A 21,002-nucleotide genomic window follows, 5' to 3' on the forward strand; every position below is an offset into this window, starting at 1 on the left:
TTACCATATTAGAAATTAAAACTGAAAAAACATTTTTAATAGTCCCACAAGGTAAGGATAGGGTAAACAGCAAATATGTTAGTATGTAAAACTGAAAATTTTAAAATTATCCATTTTAAACTAAAAATAAGCCAATTTATCAACATGAATACTATTTTGAGAAATTATTTTCCAAAACAAAAAAATTAGTGAATCACATTTACATTTTTATCAGTCTCTTTACTCTGGTTTAAGATAGCCAAATTCTCATTTTTGCCTCTGCAGTCCAAAACTGCAACAGTCAGCCCTCCACTATTGTTCCACAAGTGCAGATTCAACCAACCTCAGATCAAAAATATTCAGGAAAAATAATCCCAGAAAGTTCCTAAAAGCAAAATTTGAGTGTGCTGACAACTTACATAGTATTTACACTGCATTAGGTATTACAACGGAGAAGGTAATGGCAACCCACTCCAGTACTTTTGCTGGGAAAATCCCATGGATAGAGGAGCCTGGTGGGCTGCAGTCCATGGAGTTGCAAAGAGACTGAGTGCCTTCTCTTTCACTTGTCACTTTCATGCATTGGAGCAGGAAATGGCAACCCACTCCAGTGTTCTTGCCTGGAGAATCCCAGGGATGGCGGAGCCTAGTGGGCTGCTGTCTATGGGGTCGCAGAGTCAGACATGACTGCAGCGACTTAGCAGCAGCAGCAGCAGCAGGTATTACAAGTATGTATTGTAAGTATTATAAGTATGTATTATAGGTATTAGATGATTTAAAGTATATGAGAGGATATACAAATGTTATATGCAAATGTTACACTATTTTACATAAGGGAGTTGAGCATTCAGAGCCTTAGGGTACCTGGAACCAATTTTCTGCAGATATCAAGGGACAATCTTAATAATTTTATTGTAATATAAATTTTACAATATTGTATTGGTTTCTGCTATACAACATTGTGAATCAGCCATATGTATACATATATCCCCTCCCTCTTGAGCCTCCCTCCCACCACCAACCCCATCCCAACCTTCGAGGCCATCACAGAGCACCAAGCTGACCTCCCGGTGCTAAGCTATACAGCAACTTCCCACTAGGTGTCTTTCACACATGGTCATGTATATATGTCAATGAGACTCTTTCAATTCATTTCCGCCTTTGCTTTCCCCCCATTTCCACAAGTCCGTTCTCTACATCTGCACCTCGATTCCTGTCTGCAATTAGGTTCATCAGTACCATTTTTCTAGATTCTATATACATGCATTTTTTCTTACTTCACACTGTATGACAGGCTCTAGGTTCATCCACATCACTTTAACGGACTCAATTTCATTCCTTTTAATGGCTGAGTAATATTCCACTGTGGGTTTCCCTGATGCCTACATTGGAGATACTGTTTTGACTCCTGGGTTGGGAAGGTCCCCCAGAGAAGGAAATGGCAACCCACTCCAGTATTCTTGCCTGGGAAATCCCATGGGCAGAGAAGCCTGGCTGGCTACAGTCCATGCGGTCATAAGAGAGTCAGACATGACTTAAGAGACCAAACAACAACAAATATTTCACTGGATAGATGTACCACAACTTCTTTATCCACTCATCTATTGGTGGACATGCAGACTGCTTCCATGTTCTGGATATTTTAAATAGTGCTTCAATGAACAATGGAGTACATGTCTCTTTTTGAGTTACGGTTTTTTCAGGGTGTATGACAAGTCATATGGTAATTCTATGTTTAGCTTTAATACTTTCATTGTGCCTATGTTTAACATAAGCTAAATAAGATAATAAATTATAAATTATATTATAGATATAACTATAAATTTGTGATTAATATGATTATAAATATAAATTATATCTGATGCAAATTTGTCAGCAAGGGAAGTTAATTTAATTTTTAAAAATGAACTGGAGGAAAACTGTTTCACAATGTTTGGTTTCTGCCATACAATTCAACCAAAATTATACATATATGTTTAGCTTTTTAAGGAACCTCAATATTGTTCTTCACAGTGGTTGCACCAATTTACATTCGCAACAGTGCAGGAAGGGTACCTTTTCTCCACACCCTCTCTAGCATTTATTGTTTGTAGATTTGTTGATGATGGCTACTCTGGCTGGTGTGAGGTGGTACCTCATTGTAGTTTTGATTTGGTATTTCTCTAATAATGAGTCCCGTGCATTGGCAGGCAGATTCTTTACCGGTGATGTTGAGCATCTTTTCCTGTGTCTGTTGGCCATCTTCTTTGGAGAGATGTCTGTATAGGTCTTCTGCCCATTTTTTGATTGGATTGCTTGTTTGATATTGAACTTCACAAGCTGTTTGTGTATTTTGGAAATTAATCCTTTGCTGCTTGTTGGCAACTATTCTCACATTCTGAAGGTTCTTTTCATCTTGTTTATGGTTTCCTTTGCTGAGCAAAAGCTTTTAAGTTTAACTAGGTCTCAACTATTTTTGTTTTTCATTACTTTAGGAGGTGGGTCAAAAAAGATCTTTCTGTGATCAATAAATTTGGTTAAGTTGCAGGATACAAAACTAACGCATAAAAATATCTTGTATTCCTATACACTTAACAATGAAAGAGCAGAAAGAGAAATTAACAATCCCATTTACCACTGCAACAAAAATAATAAAATATCTAGGAATAAATCTACCTAAGGGACAAAAGACCTGTACTCAGAAAACTATAAAGTACTGATGAAGGAAAACAAAGAGGACACAAGCAGATAGAAAACTATACCATGTTCTTAGATTGGAAGAATCAATATAATGAAAATTAATATACTACCCAAAGCAATCTACAGATTCGATGCAACCCTTGTGAAATTACCTTCATAAAACTACAACAAACAGTTTTACAATTCATAGGGAAATACAAAAGACTCTGAATAGCCAAAGTAATCTTGAGAAAGAAAACTGGAGCTAAAGGAATCAGGGCTCCCTGACTTCAGACTATACTACAAAACTAGTCATCAAAACAGTATGGTACTGGCACAAAAACAGAAATACAGATCAACTGAACAGGAGAGAGGGCCCCAAAATAAACTCATGCACCTATGATCACCTAATCTATGACAAAGGAGGCAACAATATTTATTAAAGACAGCCTCTTCTAGTAAGTGGTGCTAGGAAATCTGGACAGCTACAAGAGTGAAATTAGAACATTCCCTAATACCATGTTGTTTAGTGGTTGTTTAGTCACTAAATCATGTCCAACTCTTTTGCAACCCCATGGGCTATAGCCAGCCAGGCTCCTCTGTCCATGGGATTTCCCAGGCAAGAATACTAGAGTGAGTTGTCATTTCCTTCTCCAGGGGATCTTCTCAACCCAGGGATTGAACCCATGTCTCCTGCAATCCCTAACACCATACATAAAGATAAAATGGATTTTATAGTTTTAAGAGTTTTACACTATAAAATTCTTGGAGGAAAACAGGAAAAACACCCATATGTTTTGACTGAAGAATATGAAGAAAATTTGGCCTCATGCAGATATGTAGTTGGAAAGAGGACTTTCTGGACACCTTGACAACGACTCAGGCCTGAGTGCAGGCTATAGCTGTTCTTACTTGCTCTCCTACCCTGAGTCATCAGAAGGGCATGTGAAGCAGAGCCTTACCAATCCACAGTCCAGAAACATGCAGCCAAAACTAGCCCACCCAGATGCAGAGAGAGAGAAATATAAAAAAAAAAAACTTTATTTTTGGCTGCACTGGGTTTTTGTTGCTGCTCTGGCTTTTCTCTAGTTGTGGTGAGTGACAGCTGTGTTCCAGTTATGGTACACAGGCTTATTTTGGTGGCATCTCTTTTGTAGAGCACAGGGTCTAGGGCACGTGAGCTTCAGTAGTAGTGGCATACAGGCTTAGTTGCCCCCCAGCATGTGGAACTCTCCTAGACTAGGGATCGAACCCATGTCCCCTGTATTAGCAGGCAGATTCTTAACCACAGGACCAGTAGGGAAACAAATGCTGTGTGCCACTGACTGACTAACAACAAAAGGGATGGTGATTAAAAGACAAATCTCACAGCTTATGGAAATTTTAATACAACCTGAAAAATGTTATTACCATCTTGGTCAAGAATAATTGCCCAGAAGAAAATTTCTCTTTGGATCTTTTAATGTAACACATTGGATCCCTGAGCAGTCTCCCAACATAAAACACTTACCTCTGGCCTCCATCTGGTACCATTTACCCTCAGTTCTACTGCATCAGGCCTATCAACCAATCTTCCTACTGCAATCTCAGTCTTTCTCTCTGCAGAGCGTACCTGACACAATCCCAAAACAAGCAGCTCAAATCCTACCCCATGGCCGACTGGGCCAGAAACACTCCCTCGCCCCTAGGCCTACGGGAGCCACAGTTGCCCAGGTGGATGGCATGGAGGGCAGGAGAGGCTCCTGACCCCAGCCACTCCCCTAAACCTCTCCCGGCTCCTGATGACCACTCCCTCCGTCACCGTAATGAGTTTGGTTCTGTAACCAAAAAAGTCTAATGAGACTGGAATCCACTTTAACTAGTGCTGCATCAAACACTCATCTATATTTTGGTGGTAGTATATCCACCAGTGCTAGTTTTAACCATATATGAAAGATCAGCTTACAATTTTGTGACAAATGTTTATTTATAGAGAATCAAAATTTAGGCATAAACATGACACAAACATTATTTATAGTACTGTCCATGACAGAAGTGACGACACTGCTCACGGAGAGGACTTGGCTCCAGTCACACACCGCAAATGCTGGCGTGAGCACCTGGGGAGGAGGGAGGAGCTGGCAGCCTTTTTGTTTTGGTTTGGTTTAAATAACTTCTGGATGCATTCAAGTAATACTGATCATTTAATGTTCAAAAAACTTTTAATAACAAATTTCAAGGAAAATTAATTGAAATATTTATAATAGGATTTCATTGTTACACAGTATTTCCAATGTACAATCAAGGCAATGCACAACATTTAAAAGGAAGGGGAAAATATCTATTTCACCCACAAGGGAAAAGGCTTTTTACTGATTTTCGGGGATGCTGCAATTCAACATTCATGTTAAAACCTTTACACACTTTAGTAAACACGAAGTCCTACATGTAATGCAGCACTGTGGGTTAGAAGACCCTTTTAACAAAGTTTCCAAGTGCAAGGCTAACTCTCCAATCGATATCCCACACACTAGGGGACTAACCCATCTCCTGGCACTTATCACGCCCTGAACTCTGAACTGTAGCACTCTGCCGTCTCAGTCAGTCTCGTGGGGTCTTGTGGTGGATGGCATTTATCCAGCTCAGTGTCCTGTTAGATAATCCTGGGTAGAATCTGAGGCAAATGAATCCACATCCTCGTTCTCCGAGTCGTCACTGCTGTCATCTGCAGCCGGCTCCCCTGTGAGGGCTATGCGAGCATAATCATCTGTGTCTATTGACTTGCAAAAGTGGATGGCATATTTCAGTTTCTCCTCCAGCACCTGCTTACAGGAATACCTGGGCAACTTCAACAAGAAGAAGCATGTGTAGGATTCAGGAAGGAAATGGTCAGGTGGGTTGTATTTATCCAATACCTGTTAATGAAAAATGTTAAATAATCAGAGACCATGTACAGGACAGGTAAAACTGCAATCTGTTTTATTATGTTCATTAGAGTTGACTCTCATTCACATACAGCATGATGTTTTTGACTAAGAATAACAACGTATCAGAAAAAATATCATCTAGTCAATTTCGGAAATAAAAAGGAGCAACTCATTAATTCTTAGGACTTTCAGTAAAAAATAGCAATTGGTTGCTGTGATTTCACCCCCAGGGGCCGGCAGGTAAACAGAGCCTGATTCTGACCAGTCAGAACTCAAGGCAGAACTCTTAGCCTCAATTGAATGGGCACTCTGATTTTTCTCAGTAAGCAGGATTATTTTATTGATTTGCCTAATTCAACCAGATACTCAAATAAATGCTTTTTTACATGATATGTGTGTGCTCAGAATCTAGAATATGCTGACTTAACAGCCGCATATTCTGGGGATGGCCAGATACATTTTTTAGAAGTAGGTAGTGGTACCTAACACCTGTAGTCATAAAATTCTGAGCTCTCATATCAGAGAAGTTAAGTGTTTTTCATTTTGTTTCCAGAGGGTAGGAAAACCATGTAACAGGAAAGAACTGTTAGTTTTCTCATCTGCGGCAGAGCTCTGTGTGAGGGGCATAACTCTCAGTTGATCCCAAAGGACATGCAGGAGCCACACCTGGATGACGAAGTCTCTGCCCCGAAAGTCAGCGATGGTCCTGGGCAGCCTTGTGCGGCCCCACACAAAGCGAAGGAAGAGGGAGCGCTCAGTGTTGGAGAAGGACTCCATCACCTCCCAGAACCACTGGATCAGGGGTGCAGAGGGCTCCACCCCCTTGTACGTTGCCACAGACTTTAAAAGATGCAGAGGGATGTCTGGGCTGCCACACACCTGTGGAGGGACACACTTCACATAAGCATACTACAGCTTTCTACCAGGGCTGGGGTGGGGAGGGTCAGGTGAGAGCGGCTGGAGGGGAGGAATGGGAGGCAGCAAATACTCGCTTCCTGAGCGTGTCTTACTTCACTCAAAAGGCATGAGCAGATCTCAGACCTCCAAGAGTGAGATTTAACTGAGAGGTTAACTGGTGGTGCTGATTCAGTGGATTACCATGAGAAGGGCGCTACAGGGAAGCACAGAGAAAGGGTGGGCATACCATCGTCTCCAACTCATATCCGGTGAAGAGAGAGAGAAGAGGGACAGGCACGACTCGGGCCATCCCCTCACGAACAGCAGCTACCTGCTCATCAAATTCGTGGAGTCTGAAAGAAAACATCCACTTTGCATTTCATGCAGATCATGCCAAGTCTCATTATGTGGACGAGCAAGGTGTGCGCTTTGCAGACATAGTCTCAAAGCTTCTCGTGGACTGAGAAGCAAGACTGGCCCACAGAATTCTACCTCAAAAATGAGCCACAGCTATACCCATTACAAGACACAATTCTCCATCTCTCCCTCCTTCTCAGGAAGGAGCCATAATCAGACATGCAGAGTCAGAGTCAGGCCCCACAACAGACAAGCTAAGAACTTTCTGAAAGTCAATGCTGTATCCAAGGTCCTCGTGACTGGCGAGTTAGGGCATGAGACAGAATAGAACACAGGTGGATGACACAGGGTGCCTGCAAGGACTGCGCTCAGCTAGAGTCCAGCAAGCAAAGCCCACCTGATACATTGGGCCTCATCCCAACACCCAGTCGGGTGATGCTGGAAGACAAGGCTTCCAAAAACCACACTAAGGGGACAGTGGGCAGAGGTCATGGATGGTGCTGCCAGTCCGCAATGCAGCAAACACAACTGAGTGGTAGTGCAAGGGCCCCGTGAGGGGTGGAGACCATCCAAACAGAGCCCTGCCCCGGGAAGGGTGGCACACAGAGGCCCTGTGACCTCTGCTGGCAGAGTCCAACAGGGGACTCTGCACCTCGGTGTTCTAGCCAGAGCCAGGAATCTCAGGTGAAAATAGTAAGTACTCTGACTCTAACCACAAAGGAAGCTTTGATGACTGTAGGCAGCAATCGCTGGAGCCAACCCCATTAAATTTTACTTATGGAAAAAAAGCTGCCACCCAAGCAAACCATTTTCTGCTATTTTTGCTATTTATTGAGTTGAAACTCTGGAAGGCAGACAGTCACACACCTGTAGTTTATTGCGAGCCGGACATACTCTGCACGGTTGTCCAGAGTGATGTGTGTGTACTTGGAGCTCAGCTGGATGTCCTGGCCGCTGGCACTAGGCACTGTGAAGGGCAGGCTCATGGCCTCAAACTCCTCTGAGGTGGCTTCGTTATCACGGATGTACATGAGTCCAGGGATAAAATCTTTGTCAACCTTTCAAGGGAAGAAGGGAGTTCACCTACTGAGCAGGGTTGCTCCTCTGCCCCAGGCCCTGTTCACATCCCATACATGGTCACGCCAGGTCTCCATCTGCCTGGAGCCTGTGGCAAGGCTCCAAGTGCACTGCATGTGCCATGAAATAAAGGAGGAACAGCAGGGAAATGCTTTCACCCATGGAGCTGAAGAAAGAGTTTGCAACAAGGGAAGTCCTTAAAATCACTTGCTGACTGTGACTGTGTTGGTCAGAGGTGAGTCCCACCTGCACTGAGGGAACCACACCCTGGAGAGGCCCCAGGAGTCTAAACTGCCCCCAGCTGCCTGCCCACATGCTCAGCTGTGCCATAGGAAAGACAGCAAGCTTTCTCATCTGACAAGACTGTACAAGTGGCAAAGCCCACAAAGCAGGTATCAAGTTCTGGAAACAGGTTGGCCTGTGTCCACACTGCCACTCTGGTACCAGATGGCCAGCAGACTGATGTTGGGACCTTAGGGCAGGCTGCGCCTCTTCACCAGACCACAGGTGACCCCCACCATGCTTTGCACTGGACACACAGTGAGTCCCATTTCTCTGTCCTCTCCCTCCTGGAGGTTACCTCGCTCAGGTCTGCAATGGTGAGGTTCATCCCAGCCAGCTGCTTCCAGACAGGCTCAGCAAGGTTCAGACTCAGGGGACTTCCAGTCCGAATGGCAATACCCAGTAACACACCTGCTCATTTAAATCACAGAAGACAGGATATACTTGGTGCTGATGACAAAGTTCCCAGTCCACTCAAGTACACAGTGGAGATGAGCTCAGCACTGGGGCCTCAGTGCATTCCAAACCAACGCTGCCCCGATTCACAGAGACTTAGGTCTGTCCTTGCAGCCTTATACCGTACACTAAAATTCATTACTTGCTTCTGTTCCTATGGACTAAGTCTATAACTCTTCTGCTCTTTCCACCAACAGTGGTAGCCACAGTGGCTAATCCTTGCTCCTTATATGGCAAAGCAGACAGCTGGAGCTTCTCAAGGAAGTTGGAGGCAGTGCCATGAGTGATGGATGCAAACCCTCACCAGGAGGGAGGGCCTGGCCAAATGTAGACTCTCTAAGATGTGATCCCAAGTTTCGGATATGTTTAAGATGCAGAAACACCGTATCTCAGATCCTCTGAGCGACAAAGGCACCATCTGGTCCTTAGCACACAGCTGCTAATGGTCCAGCTCTGCATGTCCCTGCAGCTACACAGTGAGGAAGCTAAAGCAGGTATTTACAACAGCCACCACCAGTCTCAAGACAGAGCAGCCATTACACTAAGCAGAGCACATGGGGCTGCAGGTCTGCAGCACTACATCCACACGAGAGGCCTACCCAAGAACCGGAACATGTTGGCGTGCACAGGCGCCCTGGCAGCTGGGCTGAACAGGTAGCAGTCCCGGTTGGCCCCCGACTCATCCCTCCCATTGGGTGTTACGATCAGAAGTGGGGTGAGTCCATTCTGCAGCTCCTCACAGATCTCAGCTATGGACTCACTGTAGCCACCACCACAGTCATCCACAGATTCACCTAGGGAAAAGGAGGGTCAGTAGCTCACAGTCACTGACTGCATCAGAGGCCCCTGGGGAGCAGCTGAGGGGTCTCCCAGTTCTCCTCTCACACCAATACCCCTCCACACATGCAAGCTCTCACCCACAAACTTGACCTTCCAGACGCGGTGTGGGAGGAGGAGGCTGTCAGGACTGAAAGAGCTCATCTTAGCGCACATCTGCCCAAAGACAGACTTGGTCCCATCAGGGCCCGCGAGGCCCCCTTTACTTCTTGAACGCTTGACCTAGAGACAGAAAGAAGGAAAATACATAACAAAGTCCACAGCAGAAAGCACATGGGTGCCATCTTCACAAGCTGACCAGCCCTAGAACCCCTGCATCCAGTGCTCGGCAGCTGATCATCCCTCCTGCTACCCTCGCCTGCCCTGTCCTGGTCACAGTGGGGGTGAGGGTGGGGTCCCTCTACAGAAAACAAACAGCACTCAGATGCCTGGTGTCACCCCTACAACCTCGGGCCACTGTGAGCACAGAGCTAACTCAAGTACAACCACCTGAGCATGCCTGTGCAAACATGAAGGGCAGCTGCACCTCTCAAGACTAACTCCTGTCCTCGTCTCCTCACCCACACCTGCTGAGGACCCCAAAGACCAGCTTTGAGCTCCTCTCTCTCCTGCCCTTGACACAGGCTGCCTACTAGACAGCTGTGTCAGCCAGGCCAGGGCCCGCTCACCAGCACACACAGCACATCAGGATGGGTGGCAACTACTGAGAGAGCACAGACCACAGGGAAAGCTGCAAGCAGCTCAAGTAGGCAGTAACTGCAACCTGGTTTATCCTCACACTGTATTTAACCTTACCCAGCATCTCCATGAAGAGGCAGGATGCCTGAAAGCAGCCTCTAAGCAGACCATCAGCCCTGGGAGGGGCACATCAAGTGGCTCTGAGACCAAACCTGGATGCACCAGTGTGGCCAGAACAGAACCTTTCTTCCCTCCTTTCCTCACCTGCACAGATTCTACTCAACCCTTGGGGTCACTGTGGTATGATCACTTATCCCACCTGTGTTTGTCATCATAAGCTATCCAGATTGATGTAAAAGCAGCTGTGGTTTTGCACTGTGGAAATTTGCCATTTGACACTGGAATACATTCTTAAATAAATGCAGTTATGTTCTACATCATTTTAATGTGCATTTCTTGCTTTATGTTTTTTGCTAATGACTTATTACTTGCTGCTTATTTTATATTTATTTTAAACTAGAGTACATCATGAGAAATGCTGGGCTGGAGGAAATAGAAGCTGGAATCAAGATTGCTGGGAGAAATATCAATAACCTCAGATATGCAGATGACACCACCTTTATGGCAGAAAATGAAGAAGAACTAAAGAGCCTCTTGATGAAAGTGAAAGAGAGTGAAAAAGTTGGCTTAAAGCTCAACATTCAGAAAACGAAGATCATGGCATCTGGTCCCATCAATTCATGGCAGACAGATGGGGAAACAGTGAAAACAGTGGCTGACTTTATTTTTGGGGGCTCCAAAATCACTGCAGATGGTGATTGCAGCCATGAAATTAAAAGACACTTACTTCTTGAAAGGAAAGTTATGACCAACCTAGACAGCATATTAAAAAGCAGAGACATTACTTTGCTAACAAAGGTCCGTCTAGTCAAGGCTATGGTTTTTCCAGTGGTCATGTATGGATGGATGTGAGAGTTGGACTGTGAAGAAAGCTGAGAGCCAAAGAATTGATGCTTTTGAACTGTGGTGTTGGAGAAGACTCTTGAGTCTCTTGGACTGCAAGGAGATCCAACCAGTCCATCCTAAAGGAGATCAGTCCTGGGTGTTCACTGGAAGGACTGATGTGGAAGCTGAAACTCCAATACTTCGGCCACCTGATGCGAAGAGCTGACTCACTGGAAAAGCCCCTGATGCTGGGAGGGATTGAGGGCAGGAGGAGAAGGGGACGACAGAGGATGAGATGGTTGGATGCATCATCAACTCGACGGACATGGGTTTCGGTGGACTCCAGGAGTTGGTGATGGACAGGGAGACCTGGTGTGCCACGTGCAGTTCATAGGGTCACAAAGAGCTGGATACAACTGAGCGACTGAACTGAACTGAACTGAACTGATGGAAATGATGTTAGACCAAAAGCAAACTCAAGTAAAGCAGCAGAAACAACACACAACATTAACAATGCATTTGGGCCAGGAACTGCTAACGAATATACATTGCAGTGGTTGTTCAAAAAGTTCTGCAAAGGAGACAAACCTTGAAGATGAGGAGCATAGGGGCTGACCATCAGAAGTTGACAACAACCAACTGAGAGCAATCATCAAAGCTGATCCTCTTGTAACTACACAAAAAGTTGCCCAAGAACTCAACATCAACCATTCTACCGTCATTCGGCATTTGAAGCAAATTGGAAAGGTGAAAATACTCAGTAGGGTGGGTGCCTCATGAGCTGACTGAAAATCAAAAAAATCGTCATTTTGAAGTGTCATCTTCTCTTACTCTATGCAACAACAAACTATTTCTCAATTGGATTGTGATGTGAGATGAAAAGTGGATTATATAACAACCAGTGATGACCAGTTCAGCGGTTGGACCAAGAAGCAGCTCCAAAGCACTTCCCAAAGCCAAACTTGCACCAAAAAACAGGGTCATGGCCGCTGTTTGGTGGTCTGCTGTTGGTCTGATCCACTACCAATTTCTGATTCCTGGAGAAACCATTACATCTGAGAACTATGCTCAGCAAATCGATGAGATGCCCTGAAAACTGCAACGCCTACAGTCAGCATTGTTCAACTGAATGGGCCCAATTCTCCATGACAACGCACAACTGTATGTTGCGCAACCAACGCTTCAAAAGTTGAACAAATTGGGCTATGAAGTTCTGCCTCATCTGCCATATTCACCTGACCTCTTGCCAACTGATGCCACTTCTTCAAGCATCTCAACAACTTTGAGGGAAGGGAAAACACTTCCACAACCAGCAGAAGGCAGAAAATGCTTTCCAAGAGTTTGTGAAATCCTGAGGCTTGGATTTTTATGCTACAGGAATAAACAAACTTATTTCTCATTGGCAAAAATGTGTTGATAGTAATGGTTCCTATTCTGATTAATAAAGATGTGTTTGAGTCTAGTTATAATGATTTAAAATTCAGGGTCTGCAATTATTTTTGCACCAACCTAATAAGATGCCTCAACAGATCAGAACAGTGGCCTCAAGCCCTTACTCAGCTACTCAGGCTGTGCTTCAGAATCCCCCAGGAAGCTCAGTCTGAAGTGATGGCAAAATGAGAAGTTAAGGAAAAGTGATTCTGAAAATGTACTTTTACACTGACTCCTCTGGCTAAACTCTCATCATCCTTAACTTCTTTGTGAGTTCTCAGCTAAGTTTAACAGGTAATTTTCCTTACTGCAGAAATTATCAATCGTAAGACTAAAAGAACAATGACAATAATAATAACAACAGTCTCCTGTGGAGTGAGTTTTCCTACATGCCACACATTCAGCTGCACGTTCTCATAAGTCATTTCATTTAGCCTCAGTAGCTCTCTAAGGCACACAATACCTGGGGGAAAAGTGAGTTACAGAAAGGAAGAAGATGTGTTCCTCTGCGAGGGGTAAGTAAGACACAGACTTGCTTCCCACTTGAAAGATCACATCACTTCCATTTACAGTACCAGTTAACACAGCCTGATGCTCTCAGCCGCTATGAAGGAGCATGGCTCTATGAATACAGCCAGGACACTGCAAGGACAGGGTTGTGTTACCTGGCATCTCTGAACAGCAGGAATATAGGTAGTTTTAATTGTCTTTCAATTTTCTAAATTTTTGGAAATGTGCTCATTTCCGTAACTGCATTACCTATAATAAAAAATTTTAATATACACTGATTTTTAGACCCTGTTACAAAACTAAATCAAATTCAAACAGAAATACCCTCCAAGAACACAGCCTACTTTTAGTGTCTCTAGGGCACTTTCAACATAAAGTAAGAAAATCTCTCCACAGGCATCCCCACAAAAGTTGCAGCCCTGCGAGAGTACAGGGAAGAGGCCACCTACACCACCTTTCTGGGTGACTACTGGTATCTGCGTTCAACTTGGACTCACAGACTGTTCCCTCCACCACTCTGCTCTATTTTATCTCCACCTTTGTGGAAGTTCTTTCTAATTTTAAGAGTGGGTATGAAGCCCTGAATTGAAGAGAATCTGGCTCTGGCGCCTGAGGGTCTCTGGGTAGCTGGAGTGGCTGCTCCAACATTAACGAGCACTGTACACTGCACTGAAGGTTACTTACACGTCTTTCAAAAAATGTGTAATATAAATCTGTTTGCCCTCTTATCTATCCTTATCTAGTCACGTCTGTTCAGACGTGTACCCAACAGACTCATAACTCAAGGTACTAGGGATATAAAGACGAGAAAGAAAGGGGCATCAAGCACACAATGACTGAAAAACGTGCCTAGTGCAGATTCCAGGTTATTCAGGTTCCCAGATGACCAGGGCCCCTGGGCCTGGACACCCACATTGGGCCACTGGCCCCAACATGGTGCCCGCGCACGGCCGAGGCAGGCCTGAGACCCAAGAACACCCAACTGTCTGAATTAGACAATCTGTAGCCATCAGCCTTCTGCACTTATGAACTTAAGATTTAAAACCTAATAATGTAGAGAAAACCAAAATGATTCTCCAAGGGGGGAAATAAAAGCTTTCTCATTAATCTAATTAACCAGTCCATTTGTTTGTGGAATGGGCTGACTGACCTCCAGCTTCACATTAAACATTATGACGTCAGTGAATTAATCACTTCCATCAGCACGGTCACATGTGTTCTCCAACAAAGGACAAGAGTTGTTGTCTTAATTAAAAATGCCCCCAAGAACAACTCTGGAAGAATTTCTAGTCATATAACCGACATCAGGGTAAAAATCATGTGCTAACAAGAAGGTTCAGGAACAAAGCCCTTGTTCTTCATGGCTCGCTTTTGCTCCAGAGGTGGGACCAATTTCATTTGCATGGTAAATGTCAAGCACACACAATGTCATCATTAGTGCCTTTTGCTTTAATTCGTTTAACGTGAAGCTTATATACATTCAGCAGCAGCATAAATCCACAGACAGTCTCCTTTTCATTTCTTTGATTACTACTGCGATGCAAAGTCTTAGTCTTAGTCATTCTGGCCTATTAAACTGGCAAAGTAAGCCATCAGAACTGGGGAGGGTGTGAGGCTGGTGTGAACAGGAAACCTGCTCTGCATCTCAGAACCTAAACCAAGTGGGTGACTGGAAGACACACACATAGCTAGAGCCACACCAGCTGGCCCTGCTGTATCCCAGAAAGGCAGGCCCAACTTTCTAGGCCACAGCAGAAAAATCAGCATGTTCCGCTGGCTAGCAGAAATAATCGCAGCACGGCCCCATGGCACGGGACAGAGATCTGGGTGCTTACAATGCATTAAGGGGAACAGAGAGCAAGTTACCAAAGTCTAGTTCAGGTTATAACATACTCCCCAAACATTAGCAGCAGTTGTCAACATGTGGTGGAAATATGGGTCATTTTTACTTTTCCCTTTTTGCTTATCTGGATGTGTGCTCCCAGGTTATCTGAAATAAGCTTTTCTTCTTCGTGTTATAAAGAAAACCATTTACATGGCCACCTGGCAGTCTCAGCACCATAGGGCATCCCACACACATGGCACCTTGCTCTCTAACCAAGGGCACAAGAGTCTTGCTGTAAGCACTTGTCCCAGGCTGCAGCGATGCAACTCACAACCACGAAACCATCGCATCTGTGAACAGAGAACATGTCCATTTTGTTACCTGGATGCGGTTCAACTCCACCACAGGGCCATGCTGGCGATCTCGCACCATAGTGGCTTGTACTACTTTTCGGAAGGCCGCTTCCTAAAACACACCAAAACAAAATTTAGAATGCTATACAGAAAGTATTACCCATAGATAGTTCACATCATGAAACTCCCTTTTTCAGGTCTGAGGTGGCCCAGGGGATTAGCCTGGCATCAGTACACAAGTCCCTGCAGAGGCTCAGGCAGCCAGCAGGGCCAGTGCTTGGCACTGCTCCCTGCCTGCCATCTGGGGGCAGGAGGCACCCAAAATGCCCTGGACACAGAGGGGAGAGGGCCAGAGCCTGAGGAGCAGCTGCTCTAACTCAGGTCTCAGGCCAGGCTCAGGGCTAACGAGAAACCTGAGGTTTCCCAGCCAAACTGCAAGTCCAGCACTGCAGTTGGTGACTGAGGCACCAAATACACCTCAGCATTGCTGTTCTGAAAAAGACACCCAACATAAAGCAGCAGTAGTCAGGGAGCCTAGAGGAGCTGGCCAGGGCCGGGGTGGGGCGGGGAGACACTGGCACCCTGCACTGAAAGAAACCTGGAAGAAACCCAGGGTGACGACAAGGAAAGGGAACAGGTCCCAGCTTCACCCAGGGGAAGCATGCCTGCGTGGGCCCCAGCACACGGGGAGGCCCTGCGATGGTATGCGCATGCCTGAGGACGGGACCAGACCCCAGAGACCCTCAAAGGAGACAGGGCCACTGGCAGACACGGGCCCCACAAGTGGGCCCCTGCGTTCTTTTCTGGAGAAAGGGTGGCTAAGAGAGTAGAGGGCAGGGCACACTGCTCTTAAGTCAGAGCCCCAGGAACTCCCACCGGTGGAAGAGGCGAGGGCAGAGATGCTCCCATTTGCACAGAGGGGGCCTCAGACACACACCCTACACCACACAGGAGACTGCAGAGTAAGCCCCTCCCCACACAATCCTGCACACCAACCAGCTACTTTTGCCCTCACCCTTCCTGACCTCTGCTCTCCCCCAGCTCTGGGCAAGCGTTCCCTTCCCCACAGAGCAGCGGCCCCCTAGTCCCATCCTCCTGAGATGCACTCTCTTCTGGGCTCTGCTGACTCCACAGTCACCAACAAAACCTACTCTCCAAAAATCCCAGCAGAAGCAGTCCTTTCTAACTAGGACCAAAACAGGCTGATCCTCTGTTGCTAAGGGACCCTTTCAGCCTCCCTGAGGCCCCCCACCCCCGACTCAGTTGCAGGAGACTTGCACACTGTGTGAGATGCTGCCTCTCTGCTCTCCCCACAAGGAGAGGCTTTCTCCCTTTTATTAAGCATTATCACCTCCACTCTGAGGGATTAAAGTAATGATGAAAGGAATCAATTTACCATTTTTATTACTGAAAAAGGGTTGAAGTAAAGATTCAAATTTGATTTTACCCATCCACAATTTTTTCCTGCTCCCCATTATCAGAGAAATTTTTCCATTACCACAATCCCCATCATTGCCTACATGTCTCTGCTGCTGCTGCTAAGTCACTTCAGTTGTGTCCGACTCTGTGAGACCCCACAGATGGCAACCCACCAGGCTCCCCCGCCCCTGGCATTCTCCAGGCAAGAACACTGGAGTGGGTTGCCATTTCCTTCTCCAATGCATAAAAGTGAAAAGTGAAAGTGAAGTCGCTCAGTCGTGTCTGACTCTTTGTGATCCCATGGACTGCAGCCTACCAGGCTTCTCCGTCCATGGGATTTTCCAGGCAAGAATACTGGAGTGGGGTGCCATCACCTTCTCTGACATGTCTCTAAGCCACACATAAAAATAAAATGTGTGCACTAGTCTTCTTTGGCTAGGAATTTTAGGAAATAAAGCTAATCCTGAAAAATAATCTGTTTGGACAGTACTCCAAAACATCTAAATTTTATTATCATTAAAAACAGGCCATGACCTTGGATTAAAAACCCTATACATTAAAAAAAAAAAAAAACAACCCTATACATCACAGAATCAGAACCCTCAGGGCAAGGACTCCTTAACCTAACCTCTATGCTTTTTTCCCTGTATAAACACCCCCCAGCATACAGTAACTGAGCCTCTTCTAGGCCATCCTGCCAAGATGCTTGCCAGAAACTTGATGACTTCAGATATCTCAATTCTAGACAGCTGAAATTATTACAAATGTCAGTGGGTTAAAATCTGTCTGACACCTTTCAGAAGCCCTCATTCCTGATTCTTTCCAGAGTCTCATAAATTACCTTCAACCAGGAATTTCTACATATCCTAGTATAATACTTTCATCTAAGCAATCTATAACTTCTGGGTCCTCTGCTAGACATACCTGGAGAAGAAATTATCTCATCTTTTTTTTCCTTCCTGCTGCCAGTAGGAATTTGCCATAAAGCCTCAAGTCCAGGATAGCAGAGAGTACTGTAAGAATGGAAGCTTAATTTTGCCAACCCCCTCCTGAGAGGTGGGGTAGTGGGAAAGAGATTACAAGGGGATAGCACCTAACCATTTTTAATATAAGCTCCAAAAAAGAAGGGATTTGTGTCTGTCTGTCACCAATGCACTCTAAGAACCCAGGACAGAGCCTGGTACATAGTAGGTGCTCTGTGAACATTTGCTAAATGAGCCGTTTTCAGTATATTTCTGGTTTAGAAATTTTTGTTGGATTAAAACTTACTGAGGATAACAACATCACCTACAGTAAAAATTGTCACCAGAGCAGTACCTTTCCCTGGGATATCAAAATTCCTCGAAGAGTGTCAAACCCCACAGATGGCCCAAGTCCGGTTTCATCGAGAGAGCCCTCAAGGTCAAACATGGGGATGCAGGGGCAAAAGAGCTCTGAGATGTGGTGCAGCAGCAGCAGCCGGTTCCTCAGTGCTATGATAGGGATTTCCTGTAAATGATTGTACTCCATGGGAACCTGAAACATGGAAACTTGTTATGTCAATTTAGGTGTCAAGTGCACAGTTAAGCCACAGTATAGTAGATGGGTTGAAAATACTGTTCTTGAAAACAAGCACTGTGACTTCTGAGTTTGGTTTGAAAAATCTTGCCATTTTAAAGATAATATTCTGGCCATTTTGCCTGAGCCAAGAAATGTAAACCAAGGAGAATGCTAAAAAGAAAATTAGCTTATAGAATTATATTTACTACAGAAAACATACAATCTGTATTACCAGAATAGTTTATAAAATTTTTAATAAAGGTGACACACTGATATACACAGAATGTTGACAAGTGTGCATAATTAAGGTTCTTATATGTGTGAGTGCTCAGTTATGTACGATTGTTTGCGACTGCAGGGACTGTGCCCGCCAAGCTCCTCTGTTCATGGAGTGTTCCAGGCAAGAATACTGGAGTGGGTAGCCATTTCCTACTCCAGGGGATTTTCCTGACCCAGGGATTGAAACTGGTAATTAAGGTTCTTAAAATACATCACTATGAATCAGGGGAAAGGAAGTGTGTGCATGCTTGTACACCCATAACTTAGTACATAGATAACTCTGTCACGACTTGCATGCCTGCTAGCCCACTTGGCTCAACCAACTGACCTGTACAGGGAGCTTCCCAGCGCTGGCAGGCTTGCTGGTTGACCAGGCGAGAGTGTGTGCTGAGCCACAGGCCACACGGTTGACCTTCTTACCCTGAAGAGCAGCTACCAGCCGAGGCCTCTGGATGGCATTTGTTGTTCCGTCTCCCAACTGTCCCTCATCATTGTCACCCCACGTATAAACTTCACCTAAAGCAGCAGATTGAGAACAGGACTTGCAGACAAGAACCAGTAAATGCACAACCACTACATCTTCCCACATATACAGCCCTTACTATCCTCCAACTGACTGTTGGCAGTCATCTGTGCAAATGTTACATTTATGGTGACCTAGATGTCTTGAATCACAATACTTAAAAGGCAGCAGGATTCCCAGGACTCTTGACAGCCTCTGCTGGCTAAAACTCCTTTTCCAACCATGTCTGTTCACCAGACTAAGCATGTACCTGGAAGCAGCTCTTAATCCGAACAAGTAACATCAAAACAGATGGTAAAAACAATCCAAATTGATTTTGTATGTTAAAGGAACAGAAAGTCAGTTTTTAACTAAACAAAATCCTTGTCTTAACGAACACGTGCTCTTCTAATGGTTATTCCTATCCTAAACACAAGATTCAAACACTGATGAGAATCACACTTTTCAGCATACCATGCTAGACTCCAATCATGTATGGTTACGATGGTGATTAGAACAGAAGTGAATTTAGTTCTGTAGAGATGTCACAGAACTAAAGCCTTGCCAGATTCACAAAGACTCCTCAAGATGCCATGCAGCCATAAGCACCACTCTACAAACTACAAGGCTTGCGCAATGAAGGGCGGGGTACTTGTGTCCTTCCCCTTCCTGTTCTGGATAGCTCAGTCCAAAAGCCACTGGGCAGGTGTCAGAGTGCAAGCAAGAGGAAGAGAGCCTCTCTGCAGAGGCACAGCTGGGTGCACAGACTCAGAATGCACAGGGACAAGGGCTTCCACAAAGAGGGTAAGCCCAGTAGGAGAGGCAGGCCAAAGCAGGGAGCTGTATACCCATGAGAGGGCACAATCCTGAGTGGGCGGGGCAGTCACAACCCGAATGAGGTAAGGATCCACACGGGGGAGAAGTCAAAGGCAATGATGGGCCAGTAGCCACTACAGTAAGAGTAAGTTGCTACATCAGAGGACCAGGTTTCTTACAAAAGAGAAAGGAGTTACAAGGATGGGCAGAGAGAAAACTAGAATGAATCGGTGGTTTCAAACTAGAGCTTGGGGTACTGGTGTGAACAAGTTGTGTTCACTGTACATACATACATACAAAAACAAACACAAATGTAATTTTGTATATTATTTACACATATATTCCCTAGCTCTGTCCTCTAAGAAGGTCTGACAGCAGTGATAGCACTTTAGCAATGAGCACCTATAGACCAGATCTTGTCTTTTAAATGCCATTTTCCTCCAAAGGCACCAGGACTCCTTGGGGAAACATCAAATTCTAGGTTTGAGACATAAAGACTGAGGATAAGGATAGAATGTCTTATTGTGCTAGAAAGCACAGAAGTACTCAAGGAATAATGTGGGGATATTCTAGGAGATGAAATAGGGCATGATTTGAGCATCAAAGTAAGTAACAGCAACAGTGTACATTTTTTTTCTTGTTCAGTGACTAAGTTGTGTCCGACTGTCTGCATCCCCATCGAGTGCAGCATGCCAGGCTCCTCTGTCCTCCACTATCTCCCGGAGTTGCTCAAACTCATACGTCCATTGAGTCGGTGACATTATCTAACCCTCTCATCCTCTGCCACACCCTTCTCCTTTTGCAGCATCAGTCTTTTTCAACGAGTCAGCTCTTCACATCAGGTGACCAAAGTACTGGAGCTTCAACTTTATCATCAGTACTTCAAATGAATATTCATAAGGTTGATTTCCTTTAGCATTGACTGGTGTGATCTCCTTGAAGTCCAAAGGACTCTCAAGAGTATTCTCCAGCACCACAGTCTGAAAGGATCAATTCTTCGGTGCTCAGCTTTCTTTATGGTTCAACTCTCACATCCATACATGACTGCTGGAAACCATAGCTTTGACTGTACAGACCTTTGTTGGTAAAGTGATGGCTCTGCTTTTTATATACACTGTCTAGGTTTATCATAGCTTCCTTCCAAGGAGCAAGCGTCTTTTAATTTCATGGCTGTAGCCACCATCTGTAGTGATTTTGCAACACAAGAAAATAAAGTCTCTCTCTGTTTCCATTGTTTCCCCATCTATTTGCCATGA

The 21,002-nt window shown here is 44.9% G+C and overlaps 1 protein-coding gene across 1 annotated transcript in view; it reads right to left on the bottom strand.

Moving 5' to 3' along the window:
* Positions 1 to 4,708: 4,708 nt before the first annotated feature.
* Positions 4,709 to 21,002, bottom strand: part of HERC2 (HECT and RLD domain containing E3 ubiquitin protein ligase 2) — a 242,029-nt gene continuing 225,735 nt past the window's right edge. Inside the window, exons 83-92 of the mRNA XM_068968361.1 lie at positions 18,757 to 18,944; positions 17,928 to 18,125; positions 15,220 to 15,303; positions 9,530 to 9,671; positions 9,212 to 9,406; positions 8,455 to 8,567; positions 7,665 to 7,855; positions 6,688 to 6,793; positions 6,210 to 6,422; positions 4,709 to 5,531 (exon numbers count right to left, since the gene is read on the bottom strand). Coding sequence (XP_068824462.1) covers positions 5,259 to 5,531; positions 6,210 to 6,422; positions 6,688 to 6,793; positions 7,665 to 7,855; positions 8,455 to 8,567; positions 9,212 to 9,406; positions 9,530 to 9,671; positions 15,220 to 15,303; positions 17,928 to 18,125; positions 18,757 to 18,944 — 1,703 coding nt within the window. The 3' untranslated portion in view covers positions 4,709 to 5,258. The remainder of the gene's footprint in view (positions 5,532 to 6,209; positions 6,423 to 6,687; positions 6,794 to 7,664; positions 7,856 to 8,454; positions 8,568 to 9,211; positions 9,407 to 9,529; positions 9,672 to 15,219; positions 15,304 to 17,927; positions 18,126 to 18,756; positions 18,945 to 21,002) is intronic.

The sequence above is a fragment of the Capricornis sumatraensis genome, chromosome 3 (assembly GCF_032405125.1).
Source record: "Capricornis sumatraensis isolate serow.1 chromosome 3, serow.2, whole genome shotgun sequence".
NCBI classification, from domain to species: Eukaryota; Metazoa; Chordata; class Mammalia; order Artiodactyla; family Bovidae; genus Capricornis; species Capricornis sumatraensis.